General features: G+C 33.7%; 2 protein-coding genes across 2 annotated transcripts in view; both read left to right on the top strand.

The window, feature by feature from the left end:
• The window catches only part of LOC126780686 (sodium-dependent serotonin transporter-like), a 54,700-nt gene extending 52,207 nt beyond the window's left edge, over positions 1-2,493 (top strand). Inside the window, exon 12 of the mRNA XM_050505316.1 lies at positions 2,341-2,493. Coding sequence (XP_050361273.1) covers positions 2,341-2,493 — 153 coding nt within the window. The remainder of the gene's footprint in view (positions 1-2,340) is intronic.
• Positions 2,494-14,913: 12,420 nt separating this feature from the next.
• The window catches only part of LOC126780504 (gamma-aminobutyric acid receptor subunit beta-like), a 60,233-nt gene continuing 57,490 nt past the window's right edge, over positions 14,914-17,656 (top strand). The window contains exon 1 of the mRNA XM_050505060.1: positions 14,914-15,007. Within this exon, the coding sequence (XP_050361017.1) occupies positions 14,919-15,007 (89 nt within the window). The 5' untranslated portion in view covers positions 14,914-14,918. The remainder of the gene's footprint in view (positions 15,008-17,656) is intronic.

The following is a 17,656-nucleotide window of genomic DNA, read 5'->3' as shown; positions in this document are numbered from 1 at the left end:
CATATTATATAGTATGAGGAAAAAATCTGCATCTTTGATACTTAAAATCACAGACAGTCCCAACTATCCTAAAGATTATTGCGAATGATGTGAACGGTTATGTGATGAGGCTGATGATCCAGAAGTCTGTGTAATACTCTGGTTTACGTGCCTCATATATGATCAATTTTATTTAATCTCATCATATATTTATATTATTTGTTTTTATTTTTTATGTCATTAATTAGTTAATTACTAATGATTATATATTTTAATTACTATTTTTGTGATTGTGACTGTGATACTAATGACTAATTATTATTGTATGTTATGTAATGTTAATAATGTGTCATTTGAATGTATTTAATGTGTAATAATCGTGTACCAAAAGTATGGGCCTTGATGCCTGAAAAATAAAGATATTATTATTATTTTTACGAGTACACAGATTTAACTCATTATTGGAATCAGTAACTTACTCTACACGGTGAAGTGTCGTTAAATAAATTACCTAATATTATAATGGATCATTGCATTGCCGCAATTTAAGCCCTTAGGAATTCCTGCTCTCGGTCGGATTAAATTGCAAGAAATGGATAAAGATTTTATGGCATGTTTTATCGTCTGATGTTTCTCTCGTAAATGCTATTTATTGCTTCATTCGCTTATGTAAATAAAATATTATTGTTGTTGTTCATTATTATTATATTTCATTCCATTCCATGAATGAAGCTGAGATGGCCCTGTAGTTAGAGCGCGTGAATCTTAACCGATGATCGTGGGTTCAAACCCGGGCACTGAATTTTTATGTGCTGAATTTGAGATTATAATTCATCTCGTGCTTGACGGTGAAAAAAAAAACATCGTGAGCGAACCTGCATGTGTCTAATTTCACTGAAATTCTGACACATGTGAACACACATCATCATCATCATCATATCAGCCGAAAGACGTCCACTGCTGGACAAAGGCCAAAGATTTCCATAACATATTATATTACATGTAATATGTAATATAATATGTTATCATTATGAGAGAGTTGTAAATACATACAAAACAAAATATTTACAATTATATAGATGTTGGAATAATTCTAAATAAATATTTTCTTTTCTTGACACTTAATTAACGTGGAGTAGCTCCGGGTCGTGTAAATAAAAAATAAAACTTAATTGCACTTCGGAGTTAGTAAGTTGAGAATAGCCGCCGTAGCAAAATCGATTGAAAGGACACCATAGTCACACGTGCAGAAATTGAAAAGTAAACAACAAAATATATATAAGAGTGCAGTAATTATTTAAAAAAAAACTTTTCTAAATATAATAACTTTTATACGGCCTTTATTTATACTGTGTAAGATTTTTTATCTGTTCGCAGAAAATAATTTACGAATTTTAAATATCGAATACGTAAAATGTTTTAATTTACGGAGTATTGTTAGAAATTTTATTTACGAGATTATAAATATTAAATTTAACGGTAGATCTTTTTATTAAATTTTTGACGTATTTTTCTGTTATCATAATTAACTTGGCATTGTAGGCAGATAATATATTTTGTGAAAACCTTCTAGTCATCAAAAAGGCCCTATTTTTAGGGCTACTAAAATAGGGCCTAGCGCAATGAAAGTTGATTGTGAGTTCGATTCTCGCTCATGACAAATGCTTTAATAATATGGGCCTATGCGTAATTGCTGTGCTACGGACTCGGATCCTTTAGTGTCCCCCACAATTTTCAATTTAAGATATCACAATAGTGAGCTTAAAAATCCATCGCATTATTATTTTTATATAGTTCATAAATAATAATCTTTTTTATATATTTCGTGGTCGAATTAAGAATAAAACTCCGTAGTCATAGTAACGGGGCCATGAAATATTTTACAACCATGCAATACATTGTATTGTTGAGTTGAGTGAACCATTATCAGTATTAAGGCAACAGCGTTTAAACTCTTATGGTGGCTTAATCGTCTTATTTAATGCCACTAGCGTTGACTGTATAGTTGGCTCGTCAGCTTAACTTTTTTTTAATCGCGTTGAAAATTATAATGCTATCTAGGTATTCGTTTCGATTTTTTGCCACACAAATAAAGGACCTTTACTAAAAGAAGGCATGGAACATATCCGACCACGTTTTATTGCTGATTATTGGATACTCATTTGATAGATTTTTAAACTACACATGAAAGTTTCTTAACGATAAAATGGGAAATTAATTATTAATTAGAATTAAGAACATGATAAGTCATGAATAAACCACATCGGCTCACATGGAAATGATTTAGATTTCCTAGTGTACATTGAAACAAATTGTATATAATATTCGATTTGAATAATTTGTGCCTTTTTATTATTCCAGGATAAATATGAATGCAATCACCTTCCACTTATATTCAGGAGCATATCAAGCCTGCCTAGTGCAGAATCATCTCTTACAAATATCTACGAAGACTCCTTGAAGCCTAAGAAAGCCTCAAGTGTCATAGACGTATCTTTAATGAATATGAATTAGATATACCGTTTCGATTTCATGTTTAAATAAAATATAACCATTTTGTTTTCTTTCTGAAATTTTAACCCAAGATGTAATTTGTATTTCTTTCATTCAATTGGTTCTGGATATTTTAATATCAATCGTAATAATCAAATTAATAGGTTATATTTTAGTGAAGTAGTTTTGAAGAATTAATAAAAAAAAATCCAATTCAAGCAAAGTGATTGCGCATAATTACAGTATCTAACGATTACTGCTCCTTGGTACCTAATAAGAAGACGCGCGTGGCTTCCGTGACTCGCGTTCGCATTAAAAAATATCTGAACTTAAATATTTTAAGAATTTTCTTATTAAAATATTACCGTCAAACTAAAGCATAATTCTTGCTAGGTTTTCACGAGTATTGAGTCAATATTTTATATAAGAATGAGCAAGAATTTATTAGCTGATTTATATATAAGTAAATCAAAATACTAATCAAAACACAAAACATATATGTATAATACAAAGGTTACCAAGGAGTTTTACTAGTATATGATTAACTGCAAAAATAAAACAAATAAATTTTAAAGTTAAGTTAAATTGTGTAAGAAACACTGATTTTTAAATTCCCTTAATATAATAGCTGTAAACTTTTGTAAATGTTTTGTTAAGGTTGTACAGAATAATAATAATAATAACATTTTTATACACGTTGCGGACATCTTTGAAGGCAACATTCCATTGATTTACAACTCGTAGATAGGCTGCAGGGCAATACACTTTTGCTTACAAAAATTTAGTTTTACTGCTATTTTTCACTGTAAGTTTTATTGTTTGTGTGTTTGTTAGCAGTTTTATTCTTATTATTTTTTTTAAATGTATTAAAGTTTGAGACTTGTAACATTTTAGCTTCTGATTATCATTATTTTCTCTATAACACAGTGGTTACAAAGAGAAGTATAATTTATCGTTACATAATTGATAAATTATAAATTTATTGCTTATGCAATAAATTTAACAATTGATATAAATCAATGGTCTGTGGTAGCTAATAATAATGCTTAACAAGTGGTCTCAGGCACCTTCAGGCGTATCACTTAGCACTATCTCATAGCTTTCGGTATTAACATGCGTCAAGACTTTCAATGTCAGTTTGATGGTATAAATATTGACCGAGTATCGAGGCAGTGGAGAGAGGATTAGTCAGGTCTATGTATTAAGTATCCACGGGCCAAGGTGAATGAATGAATGAATAAATTAATAGAATTTATTCGTAGATCGAACATATCCGCAAGGGAAAAATTTCAATTTTTTCATTTTCTTTTTGAAGCTTTCATCGTTCTCGCATTCGTTCGGCCTTGGAATTTGATGTTTTTTTTCCATTCCTATTGACGCGAGGCTTTTTCTGTTTGCGCTTTTTTATAATTCCGAGCATGTTTACGACGCATATTTTCATATGCGTCGTCGACATATTTATTTTATTTTCTAATTTTCATTTTAATATCGATCTTTACATATTCTCTTATTTTAAGTTCTATCTAGCGGTTTTTTGCGAGCTTTTTGCAATGAAACTTCATTAATAATGAGATACATCAACATCCTAGCTAAGGGCATGTTCGCGATAATCTAACTTATAACTTTTCTTTTTACAAAAGGGTAAAGCGTAAGTTGGTACAACTGCAGATAGAACACACAATGATTAAATGTATTACTTTAGGCCTCTGCATCTTTGACAGATGATTTAAGCGGCATCGCGAAGGCACTTGCGTTCATGACTGAAAAGACCAATGCGAGAGAGGATCCTTCGGCCGCACTTCCGACAAGTGTATGCGCCCCCAGATGGGCGGGGGTTTGAAGCCCGCTCACTAAAAGAAAAACGCACTAGGCGTGCGTTTTTCTTTTAGTAATTTAAGCCAGTCATTGTCATGCTTTGATTGACCTTCGTGAATAAGGCGTCGCCACTTGGCACGGTCCTCTGCCAATTCCTCCCATCGATTGCTAGGGATGTTAAACGCAACCATATCACGCTTAGCGCAATCTTTAGCGCCCAACAGACTTCTTTGCATCCACAACCTCTCCCAGTAGTATTTGCCTTGGAAGACGAGTCTGCTCCATTCGATGCACGTGTCCCAGTAACCGTTTTTTTGAGAATGGCCATGATGCTAGGCAGCTGTGCCTTGCCTAGAACAGACTCGTTTGTCACGCGATCCTACCATGTGATGCCCAAAATGTTCCGAAGACAGCGCAAGTGAAATGTGTTTAGTCGGCGTTCTTGTTTTGCGTACGTTGTCCACGTTTCTGCTCCATATAAGAGTGTGCTTAAGACACATGATTGGTAAACAAGCATTTTCGTTTTTACCGTATGGTGTCTGTTATTCCAAGCCCTTGTACAGAGCCTCCCGAACGTAGAGGCTGCTTTGCCTATGTGGAAGTCGATCTCTGCATCAAGCGAGAGATTGCTCGACAAATGCGACCCAAGGTAGCAAAATTTGTTAACCACCTGTAAAGGTGCGCCGTTAAGCAAGATGATTGGTTGCTCTAAACATCCTTGCGCTAAAATTACGGTCTTCTTGCAGTTTATGGACATTGAAAAGAGGTCGCACGCTCTGGCAAATTTGTCCATTAGACTCTGGAGTTGAGCTTGGTCATGAGCAACGAAAGCAGCGTCGTCAGCGAAGTGGAGACTATCTACAAATAGGTCCTCCCTGTGGCGTTTGGACTTGAGCATTGAGATGTTGTACAGCCAACCATCGGTTCGTGTGTGTAAGTGGACGCCTTGCTTTTCATCTCCAAAAGCAACCTTCAGAAGCACCGAAAAGAATATTCCGAACAAGGTGGGGGCCAGTGCACAACCTTAACGAACACCACGGCGTACGTTGAATGGCGTGGATGTGTTGCCATTGTGCAGGACGGTGACTTCCATACCTTCGTGGAATGATTGTACTATCCTTACGAGTTTTGGGGGGCATCCAATTCTGACAAGAACCGAGTACAACCCTTCTCTGCTCACGGAGACAAAAGACCAAAAACTACATTGTGCCTCAGGGTATACGCGGTCGGCGAGCCTTTGTAGTTATCTAGCCTAAAATGGCCCTGGCAAAGGCTTTACCGACGATGCTAAGAAGAGATATTCCGCGGTAACAGTTGCAGTCGCCACGATCGCCTTTGCCTTTATAAAGAGTGACGATGTTAGCATCTCGCATATCCTGAGGGACGTAGTTTTCTTCCCAGCACTTAGCCAGGTTATGAAGGATGGGCAAGAGGAACTCAAGCTTGACGATTTCGGTGACAACATCGTCTTTTCCGGGGCTCTTTCCACATTTGAGCTTCTTGACGGCCAGATAAAGTTCCTCTACTGTGGGTGCAACGTCTAGCTCATGCCAAGTTGCCAGATTCGGGACAAGCTCCACTGTTTCTGGCTGAATATCCACTGGGCACGAGTAGAGCCCCTTGTAGTATTCTACCCATCTTGCCATCTGACGGGTGCTGTCTGTTATAACAGAACCGTCGGTTTCCTTGAGAGGTGCCGTCTTTTTTGGAGTAGGTCCAAGAGCTCTTTTGATGCCCGCGTACACCCCGCCATATGCTGTAGTGGACTTCCGTACGCTGGAGTGAGGCTTTTGCCTTCGTGAGATCTTCACGCGTCGCATCACAAGGGTTAAGGCGAAAATTTAAAGCGGCTTGGCGTTTTGAGTCAATCAAGGGAAGTAAGTGCTCCTCGTTTTCTTGAAATCAGTCGTAAGATTTTGCCTTTTGATAGCCAAAAACCTTGCCTGCAGTGTCAGTGAGAAGAGGCTTGACTTTTTCCCATTCGACTCGCGCTGATGCCGTACTGACCCAAGTTGCAACTTCTTCGCGGACGAGTTCCCCAAATGACTCCACTAGTTCCATGTGACGAGTCTTGAAAAGATTTATCTTTTTTCGAACGAGTGGCTTGGAAGAATGGACTCTACTAGGGACAATTCGGACTTTAGTAGCAACGAGGCTGTGATCGGTGTCGCAATCGGCACTGTGAAACGCCCGCGTGTGGAGCGTTTCCCGTAGATCCCTCCTTCTTGTAAGAGCAAGGTCTAATTGGTGCCAGTGTTTAGATCGAGGGTGCATCCACGAGACTTTCCGCATCATTTTGCCTTTAAAAAAGGTGTTGGTAACACACAGCTGGTGCTTTGAGTAAAACTCCAACAGTCGTTGTCCGTTGTCATTAAGCTTGCCTATGCCGTGTGCACTGAGGCATTCAGGCCAGGCTGATGTGCCCTGACTGACGCGGGCATTAAAGTCACCCAAAATATGCAGTCTGTCAGTTGAATTCACCCTGCGCACTGTCTCATCGAGCTAGCCGTAGAATTGATCCTTAGTCTCAGGTTTTGAACTAAGCGTCGGTGCGTAAGCGGAAATTAGCGTGACAAAGCCGCTTTTTGTGTTTATACGCAAGACCATAATCCGCTCGGAAACACCTACAGGTGTCTCTATGGCGTTGATGAGATGGTTTCGAACCGCGAAACCTACACCATGCTCTCGTGTTTCCAAGGAACTCTTGCCCTTCCAGTAGTGTAGTTAGCTTCACGCAAAGACCCTTCGTCTTCAGTTCTGGTCTCTTGTAATGCTACAATATCGATATTGAGCCTTTTAAGCTCCACGTCGATACTGTAAGTTTTGCGCAGTTCTTGGGCGCAATCCTCAAATCCTCATCGGTCGGAATTAAAATAAGTATATAACATTAAATGTATTATGCTATAAGATACTACTCCTGTGTTAATGAATGACGATTTCACATACTTAAAATATTTTGGGGAATCAGACACCTTAATCGGTCGCGTAATTCGTCTCTCCGCGTTAAGATGGTACTTCCACGCATGTGTGCGAATTAAGACGTCTGACAATATGACTCTACTAAAGGTTAAGCTAGAGTGACGACAATTATTAATTTTAAATGGGCTCTTTTCCAACAAAAATATAAATTTTATAATATCCGCTTCTTCGATTATGGGTTATTTTCTTAAATTAATACAAAAATAAATAATACTATAATATAATAATTTGAATTCCGGATCTCGTTTAACTAGTGCAGAGGATCAAACTTGAAAGCAAGAAAGGAAGTTTATGTTTGTGTATGATATCTTTCTAATTTTACCTTACAAGTATTGTATAACTAATAAAAATGGAGTAAGCCAACTTTCAAATAGTACTACTTGAAAAAAGTACATTTTGATTTTAATTTTGATCGACCTCGTTTCCCTAGGAGAGCTCCACCAAGCTACGAGCATTGAACGGGTGGAGCAGTGGACGCATATGTGGGAACGAACCTCTCCATTTAAACAGTTAAAAATGTTGGTTTTTTACACTTTTAATAATTTCAAAACCTAAAAAAATAGTAAGCATCCCTAGTAGTTTTGCAATTGTATTTTACATATGTACCGTTGGTTTTGGGTAGAAATGTGTTTACCTCATCTCATTCAAGACACACTTTATAATGTTGTCATGTAAATTAATCGATTAAGTCTCCGTCGCAAGTCTACTCTTCTTTGAGTTCTCTTAAAAACTTCTAAGTGGGCACTTCATTAGAGGAGCGGATACGAGCCCTTCTATTCACAATTAAATAGCACCCGCATCAAGCAGAGGGCACTAATTGGATGAAAGAAAGCATCGAACATACTTGCACAACCGAGCGAAGCGAGAGCGACTGTTTTGCTGATAATTCTATAGAATAATATTACCGTCACACCTGTTTGAAATAATAACTCTCAAGTAAGTTTGGTGTATTTGTCTTGTATAATTCAACAGGTGTATTTGTATCAATACATAGAATCTTCACTCGCTCGTCGCTTGATCGTAATATTGTGATCGGGACTTCATTACGTACGCCAGCGCGAATTTTTAGAAATTGACCGTACATCAACTACATTATTTTTATTGAAATTTCTGAAAACATGAAATGAAAATTCCGATATAAAATTCTAATATCTGAGGAGTGTGAATAATTTATATAACAAGTTGTAATACGAAGAGAAATAACATAAAATAAATTGTATAGGTACGTGTACAAATAAGTACAGTCATGTTAAGATAATAGATGTTTATACCAAATATTATTTTATCGTAAATATTATACGTGGTTAATATTTACGATAAAATAATATTTGGTAAATAATAATAATGTTCACTGCCTCGATAGTTTAGTGTTTAACGTCTAAGGCCGCTGATCACTTTGATATGTATTCAAAGACAAAAAAATGAGTTATTCATTATCAATATTATTTATTATTAATGGTTCTGTCGAGACAATGTCAGTGGCTGCGATTAGGTTTTACAAAGCACGTAAGCAGCGGACTATGCACGAGAATATTAACACACTCGATTTTGAAAAGCACGTAAAACCATTGGTTGTACGACTAAGCTCCTACCGGTTGTGTCGGATTTAGAGTCCCGTTGGATTATGAAAGCGAGGAAATAGAGAGTTTACTTGAGCTTACGCAATAATATAATATACAGTTATAAGTGTGGTGGATTGTTCGTCATCTTTGAGAAGGGACAGGAGGACTTAACATCGTCTAAGATCTAAGATGTTTTGTCAATATTCGTGCACGCAATTATAATGGCTCACACACCTTATCGTGTACCAAATCGTGTACCAAACGCGGAAATCCGACGAAAGACGAAAGTCGAAGATAATGGGAAGCGTATCACCAGGACACTTAGCCAGACGAGAAGATGGAAGGTGGATTAAAGTCGTCACGGAGTGGTGGCCTAGAGAAGCAAGGCAGTGCAAAGTGGGCAGACCACCCGCCCGATGGTCCGACGATTTTAGGAAAATGGCGGGTGCTCAATGGATGCGACTAGCACAGGACCGGGAGAATTGGTGCGCCTGTGAGGGGGCCTATGTCCAGCAGTGGATAAATGTGGGCTGAATATGATGATACACCCTTTAAACAATAAAAAAGGAAAAGAAAGTATCACTGTTGTACAAATAATTGACCAATGACCAGTGATATTTATTAATTGTTACTCAAAGTTTGAGGTTGACTGTACGTAGCACTAGTAAGTAACCGTTGCACCAACCAAAGCACGTTGAGTAGTTTGCGTGTAGAATGTTATATAATCAGAAATTGAATTTTAATAGCGGCACGTGAGCCTATAGCTACGAAAGTATTTCTAGAAATGTAGGTCAAAACAAGTATTTGTAAGTAATTAAAGCTATATCAAGACATAGACCGTACGTTTGAATACTTGATTATTAATTTTTCAGCTGCATGACAAATAAATTCTTGTGTCAAATATAAATATTTCAAATGACGAAACCTTCATTAAAATCTACGTAATATGAACTTTAACATTCAATATTGCTTGGGGGTGATTTATTTCATTTCATATTGACCTTTTTGACATATTTACATTTTAATTACTGAAAAAAAAGTTTACTATAAATATGAAATTTATAAGAACCTCTTTATTAAATTTTTAATCAGGCGGGGCTTATTATTAATTTCCTACGTAATTATCATATGCGACATAGGCAGAATATTTTGTACTGAATTAGCGTAGATGCAAGCCATAAGGAAAGGAAAAAAAAATGTTGGCGTAGTATGAGCAACTGTGCTCTTTATGACTGGAGAAACCGGTGGGATTAGTGTTGATAACCAACGTTATCTCATGTCATTAATCAGAGGGGCCTTTGGACGTTCATCAAGCCAAAATTAGGGCGAACAACGACAAATCCATGTTGTTTTCGTATAAGGGTTAACAAAGAAACCGTCACTACTACGCTTGTATTTAAAATTACAATCAATTCACCCGTACTGTGCTAAAGCGTTGTACGGGCTATTTAAATATCCCGTTATATTACTAAAATAAGAATAGTATGGGAAATGCAGTGTTTTGTTTATTAGGACACAATGTTTGAATTTAATATGTTATTTGTTTTGATATATATGTACTTTCCCATATAAATATGTATATAGATGGGACAATAAATTAATGCTGTTAGTGATATATAAAAAATAATACGTGCTGTCGCTGACTTTTTCGTAGATATTTTGGAAACCTACAAATATCTGACAAAAAGTTTTCGTGTATCGGTACTAGTTTGTGCAGCATTCGCTTGGAAACCGTTAGACAACAATTTTCTCTTCGACTGCGTCAGCATATTAAGCTATATCTAAAAAATATACAACATAATAAACTGTTTCTAATGTGCACCAGCAGTGGAGTGACACAGGCTGGCAATGACGATGACAATGATTTTGATGACTCTATTATCAATGCTCCATCAAACATGAGAACTATTGTTAATTTTGTTTGTAATTGCACTGTTTTATCCTAAACAGCGACACAATAATTCATTACAGTACTTTTTGACTGGCACGCCCAGGCTGGCTTTCACAAAGACAAAAATGCCAAAATTTGTTACTTTACTTTTTAAAGAAAAAAAGTAAACTACCTTGTTTTCCACGTTACTTCGATTTAGGTTATTGGGTAAACTTATAGCAGATTTTCATCCGGTACTTGCAGGTTTCCTAAAGATGCGATGTTTTCTTTTACGCTGTGCATGAAATAAATTTTAAACACAAAATAAGCACAAGAATATTCTGTAATCTTAACTTGTCCGGATACGGACCCGCAATCTTTGATTAAGATCTTAAGTTGTCTTAAGAAAATCGACTACCGTCAAATAATTTTAGCGGATCGAGTTCAGATACAGTTGAAGCGTGTAGTTTTATTTACATTGGGCATTGATTGCAAATTTCGACTTCAGTTTTGAAGGTAAAGTTCTCTGTATTTAACCATGATGTTTACTATATTCATACTAGAGGACATTTGAAGTTTGACAAATATGATTAAGGTCCGACTTGCTTTGTCGAGATTTTATTATTCCAGGTTGTTTAACAAAAAACAAACACATTATGCATGTATTAATTTGGCAACTTTTTTTTTTAAATTTTATATGTTCCATGAATCAAATGTTACATAAAAATACACTACTTAACTTAATGTAGCTGATGGTATAATACCCTATCACCCACATTTGAAACAAGTGTCATCGGAAGCGTTTATCAGGATAGATAATTTCTTATTATGGCTACATGCTTCAAATATATGGAATTTAAGATTTTTATTATATTTTAATATCATTTTTATACATTTACTTAGTGAGTAGTTTAGTAGAGATAAAGAGGACGACCAATATTTTATTCATATAAGATAGAATGCTAATATCGACTCTGATCTAATTACACCAGCACAAATACTTGACAACACTTTAATAGATAACTTTCTTTTATTATTAATAAGGATGGGTTACGGAAATAACATTATTTAGTTTAACCTTAATGTCACTCAATGATTTTTCAGTTCAAATATCAAGCATTTTTGTATAAAAAATTAAATTTTTTTTTGCAAAGAATAACATTGAGAGAAATATAATTTTATTATAAATAATGGGCTTATTTAATTTGCAATCAATTTTGCAACTAAAAACTAAATTTTTGGTCTCAATAAATATAGTGGGACGCATTCCATGACTGGAGGGTGGTGCAGGGTCCACACATCCTGTCCCCACAGTCCTTCCTTTATCATTCATCTTTATAAATTTAAATTTCAAAATCGACAAAATGCTTTATTTTTGCTTTTGTATTTAATATATTCTAATTTTATGTTTTGCTGTAAATGAGAATTATAGGTAAGCAAAAGGAAATAATGGTGAGGACACATGAAGGCTATGCACCGCTGTAGTACCGTGACGAAAAAGCTCCAAGCTTTATTTATAAGAGGAGGCCTCCTCGGCCTTAGACCAACAATGGTGCACTTATGGGCAGTTACATTTTACATAAATGGATTTGTGAAATACAAATTGTATTTAATGAACTTTAATTAAGTATTAGCCTTAATTATTTTTTTATGTGTAATTTTTCAGACCAAGTATATTTTGTATAAATTCTTTGCTTTAAAATGCAGCTCGACACGCTTACTATAGGATAGATTCTACTTAGATTTTGCATGAAAATAACGAATTCAATAGGTTAAGTTTTCACTGCGAAGAGTCAAATTTTTTTATAACCTAAAAAAATAATTATTACCATATGAAAATTAAATGCAAGTAATCCCAAAGGTTAAATATGTAATGTTTAATGTTTAATATCAAGATAAATAGGTATGTATAATATATTCAGTTAAGTTAATTAGCTGTGTATTTTTTTAAGTGTACATTAGTTCCAGAAACGACTAACCGGCCTGTGTAGAGTTAAATACCAGAATGGTCGAGTGACGCAATGCGGCAGGCGTAGCACCTAATAAGAGTTGGGTGAAACGATTGATTCGCATCTGAATTAAACAGTAAGCATGCTAAATATTAATTATTTGAATAATAATATTAACGGTATTGATATTAAATAAATATTAAATAGTGGAACTCTTAAGGAAATGTTTTTGTATACAGGGAGTCATTTAAAAACAACACTAATGACTATATAAGTAAATGTTAATATTTTTTTTTTGGTATTCCAATATTTGTTTTTTGTTGTTCATATATATATTTATAAGATGATTATGTATAAAGTTATTTAGTAGTTTATTTTTTATTTGTGTACCAATTGCCTGTTTTAATTTATAGATTCGTAGATATTATGTGTACCCGTGTTTAAGAGGGCAAACTCAATACTGTTTGAAATCGTCGTTGAAAACGTTGCGCTTTGAGCGGTCAAGACCTCACAACTTCGAATGCTCATTTTGAGCTGGAGGCATGCATGCAATTTCCATCTCACTAGCAAATTGTATACGAAGTTCTTGAGTGTAGTCTATTTGCCGGGAACGAACCACGTGTAATATCTTCATATAATGTTTGAACTAAATGATTTAAAAAATAATCGGATGTAAAATAGGATAAAATAAAAATTAAGAGGTTTATATTTCGTTGTAATTTAAATAAAATTAACATTTACATTTTTAAAAGTTTCATAAGAGCTGCTAAAATTAAAATATTTAAAATTTCCTGCATATTTTGTTAGCACTCAACATCAAATTGTTTGTTTTTCATTTTAATAGTTATTTACAAGAAAAGGTTGCATTATTTTGTTATTTTTATTTCATGTTAATAATTTATGAAATTTTAATATTTTATAATATTAAATGAGAAATTATTTTTGTATTGTTTATTTCGGAAACTGCTTTAACGATTTGGCTTAAATTTTGTACTTCGGGTTTTGCTTCTTAAGTTCACCTATATCTCCCTCTGTAGTATCATGTAGACCCCTTTTCAATAGGTTGAAAAACTGACTGTCCCTTGTTTATATGAAACGTGTAGTACACATGAAAGTAATTTTCTCCCGATAGTCAGACACATTAATACTGCCTAAAGTTAGAACTAAATTATGCAGTGTTAACTTTTATTTTATGGCTGTAATTTTTTTAATAAGTTGCCGAATGACATCAGTCAATTCAAAAATTTAATTTGTTTTAAACAAAAACTAAAGCATTGGTTAATTAATCCATGGTATTATAATTTAAAAGAATATTTAGAATAGGGTAGTACAATAAATAGATAAACTTTTAAACAGTTAAATTTATTGTAAATAATCGAAATTTTAAAATATTGTTATATTATTTATAAATGTAAATTTTCTAAATTAATTTTATGACATTTTAATATATCTTCTATAAATTAAAATAAGGTAGTCTGATATTCTACGTATTTTTTATAGCATATATATATAATATACCTACAACTTTGCAATTAAATAATTTGGATTTGAATTACAATATATAGCGTTTCCTGTAACAAAACATATAAAAAAAAAACAAAAATAGCAGAGCAGGGCTCGGCCGCTCAAGTACTGTTATTTAAATATTCGACTCAGCAAGACTAAGTTTAATTGGCAAAGCACGTCGGGCGTTGTTTTCAATGTCAAGTTCTACCCCTACTTGGCAAGTAGGGTACTTAGGTTATTAATTATAAATATGGAAAGGTGTCATTAAAGCGTTACTGAGCTTTTGTTCAACTTCGTTAATTTTCGGTAAACATTAAACGATTATCAGATATTTAAATATGCATTAAATTTACAAACAATTAGTAACAGTGACGGTAGCAGAAACTTCTTTCTATTACGAATAATTAATGAAACGTCAACATGCAATTTGAACGGACTCGGAGAAACCGCCGTGTGATATCATCTCATTGCGCGAAAGCGCAGTCGCGAGTCGAACTCTAGAATTTAAAAAGGTAAACAATAAAAAAAAATCTCCTTTTAATGTGGGGAGTAAAATTAGTGTTTTTCGCTCGATAGAAGTTGAGGATCTGAAAATCAGCGGTGAGCGGAAGGAGAGGTTCGGGCGGGTCGGGCCGGGCGGTCGATAGGTCGCAGGGCGCAAGCGCGGGTCCCACACTGAGCCAAGACCCTGAGACCGTGATAGTCCACCGTCAGGTAGACACGCGATCACGGTTGCCGGCGTCCGCTGCATGTGCCGACATAAACATGCAATCGAAACGACCGCGTTGTGTTCGCAGCCTTGCGCTTGTGGTGGCTCTCGCGATTGCTTGGTTGCCGCATGCAGATCACGCCGCGTAAGTACATTACATTAATTATAAATTATTATTTTTTTATTTTATCCCGTTTTTTTTTTATTTTTATTTTTTACATTTAAAACCGAACCTGTTTTTGATCTGAATTAAAGTCATATTAAAATAAGCTCTAATAGTGCTTAAAGATTTTTTATTCAATTTTAGTTATACAGATTTTTTTTTTATAAATTAAAGTTACTAATATTTTATGAATTATTTTGAAAATGCATAAAATTTATGCGTTATTATAAAAAACTAAACTAATTAAAAATATTAATACAATTAATAAAAATGTGCGGCTTAAATTATATAATAAATCCGCACCTTTCATAAAACTAAATCAAAAATTATAAAATGATCTAAGAAATCGAAAAAAAGCTATTAAATTTAACTAATTTTACATTTATCCGTATATAAATTACAATTCGGTATTACCAAGCCCTAAATTTAACCAAAAATTCATATTCGTAATTTATTTTAATATTAAAAGTTCTTTACTTTAATATAAAGACAGGTTTTTTTTATTATACTACTGAATTTCTGAAAGTTAAAAAAAAAATAACGATGATTATAAAAACGATGTGTTACGAAATGGACGTTAATAATATTCAAAGACAAAAAATAAAATAATATTAGCATAAAACGACTAAGTTTCCAGATTAACATAATACATTGAAAAATATCTGATTTATTAAAATAAGCTTATAGACAAAGTATTATATCATTTAATAATATTACATGATACAATTTAAATAATTTAAACGAATGTATCGACAATTTTAATGTAAAATGAAATTATGTTTAATTTTATAATAAAAAAAGAACTACGAGAACATCCGATAATCAAATCTAACTAATAAAAATGCGAAACAAACACAATTCATGTTTTAAAAATAAATATTCTAATATAACTATTATAATATATCAAATTTTAATTATTTACCATTAATTATAGAAGAATACCACTTACGTCGTCAAGTTTGTGCTGAGATAATCATCATGTTGACTACACGCAGGTGACGTTGGTAAACCCTTTAATTATGTTCAATAGTTACGCTGGAACAAAATAATACAACATTGACCTTCATTAATGTCATCATTTTGCTAGACATGTCTAGCAAAATTTATAATTAATGCCCTTGTCCGGATTTCACTCGTATAGTTTGGTCTTTTTCATCCACTGGGCTATGGGGGCTCATGATTGGCTGTTGTTTTGCTACGTATTAAATACAACCAATAAAATATATATATTTTTAAATATATAGTTTTCAATGTAAACGTAGTACGTTTCTCGTTCACTGGAGCTTTAGAGTTTAACGATCCAACAGCTTCAACACGGAAAAATCGGTCTTCCTATTGAAAATCAATCCGCTTACAATTTAACTGGTTATTGAAGAATAACAGCCATAAACACTATTTAGACTTTCAAGCTTATAAACAAAAAAAAAAAAAAAACAAAAAATAGCCACAAAAATTTAAAAATAAAATAAAAATTGGGTTATGTTGTTATTTCAGATGGGATAATATATTTCACCATTGTAAAAATCATTACTTAAAAAATTACATTATCAAAATCATAAAACGTAATTTTTTATTTTCTTGAATTCTTCCAACTGAGATAAATATAATTACGAGTACATACTTTATGCAACATAATGAAGAATATATATTTAATCTAAATCTTTAACACAAAATTGTCATTATCATTTCGGAAATTTCCCTCCTTATAAAAGTTTCTAAGCGACTTAGTTAAACACTGATTGCTATCTTTCTGTCATTATTATTTGACATACGAACGAAGAAGACACAACATTGCTTAGAGTTTATAATTAATAATTAATAATTATTATAAGGCCTTTAATATCTAAAAAATATCTTAGTATTTGACAAGAAAAAAGTAAATGTACCTTTATTTTATTACAAATGAACATAAAAGAACATTTATTGATATAAAAATTAAATAATAATTTACGAGCTAATATTTAAATGTCGTTGAATTTAATAATTCTTTTTGGTTTTCCCATTATTATTATTTTATTATGATTTGATCGTGCTTCGTAGCACCAGGATGCTACGAAGCACGCTACGAGGACATAGCCGTTGGGTAAAGATGCTGACGGCATCAAGACTTGACTCAGAACGGTTAGCCTTTAAGGAAAACCATTACTAGCACTTACACTGACTAGTATTCCAAAGCTGATTGACCGGTTAATAATCACGGTATAGAATTTTTGTTTAGTATGCTTCGAGTAAATGTCGCTGCGAGACTATCGGCGCCATACTGCAATACCGTGCGGTACACACAGCACCGCAGGTGCGGTGCGTATAAGCCTCACATTACCGCATTGAACAGTAAATCATAGATCATAGTATGATATGCCAATATAATGAGACCTGACTGAGAGGTTTAATTCACGTAAGATCTTATGATTCCAATATTTACATGTCTGCAATGCAATGCAACCGTAAAATAAAACTTTTATAATTTATAGTAAATAAACAATAAATTTCGATCCAAAATGATTTAACTAATTAAGCGTTTAATAGACGTAACAATTATAAATTATTAAATATATAACATAACCCGACGGTATTTTAGCCATAAACCAACGAATATTTTCGAATAATAATTAAATGAAATAATATTTAAAG

Source organism: Nymphalis io, chromosome Z (assembly GCF_905147045.1).
Source record: "Nymphalis io chromosome Z, ilAglIoxx1.1, whole genome shotgun sequence".
In the NCBI taxonomy this organism is placed as follows: Eukaryota; Metazoa; Arthropoda; class Insecta; order Lepidoptera; family Nymphalidae; genus Nymphalis; species Nymphalis io.
Note: the sequence above shows the minus strand (reverse complement) of the source record. Positions and strands in the feature narration are given on the sequence as shown.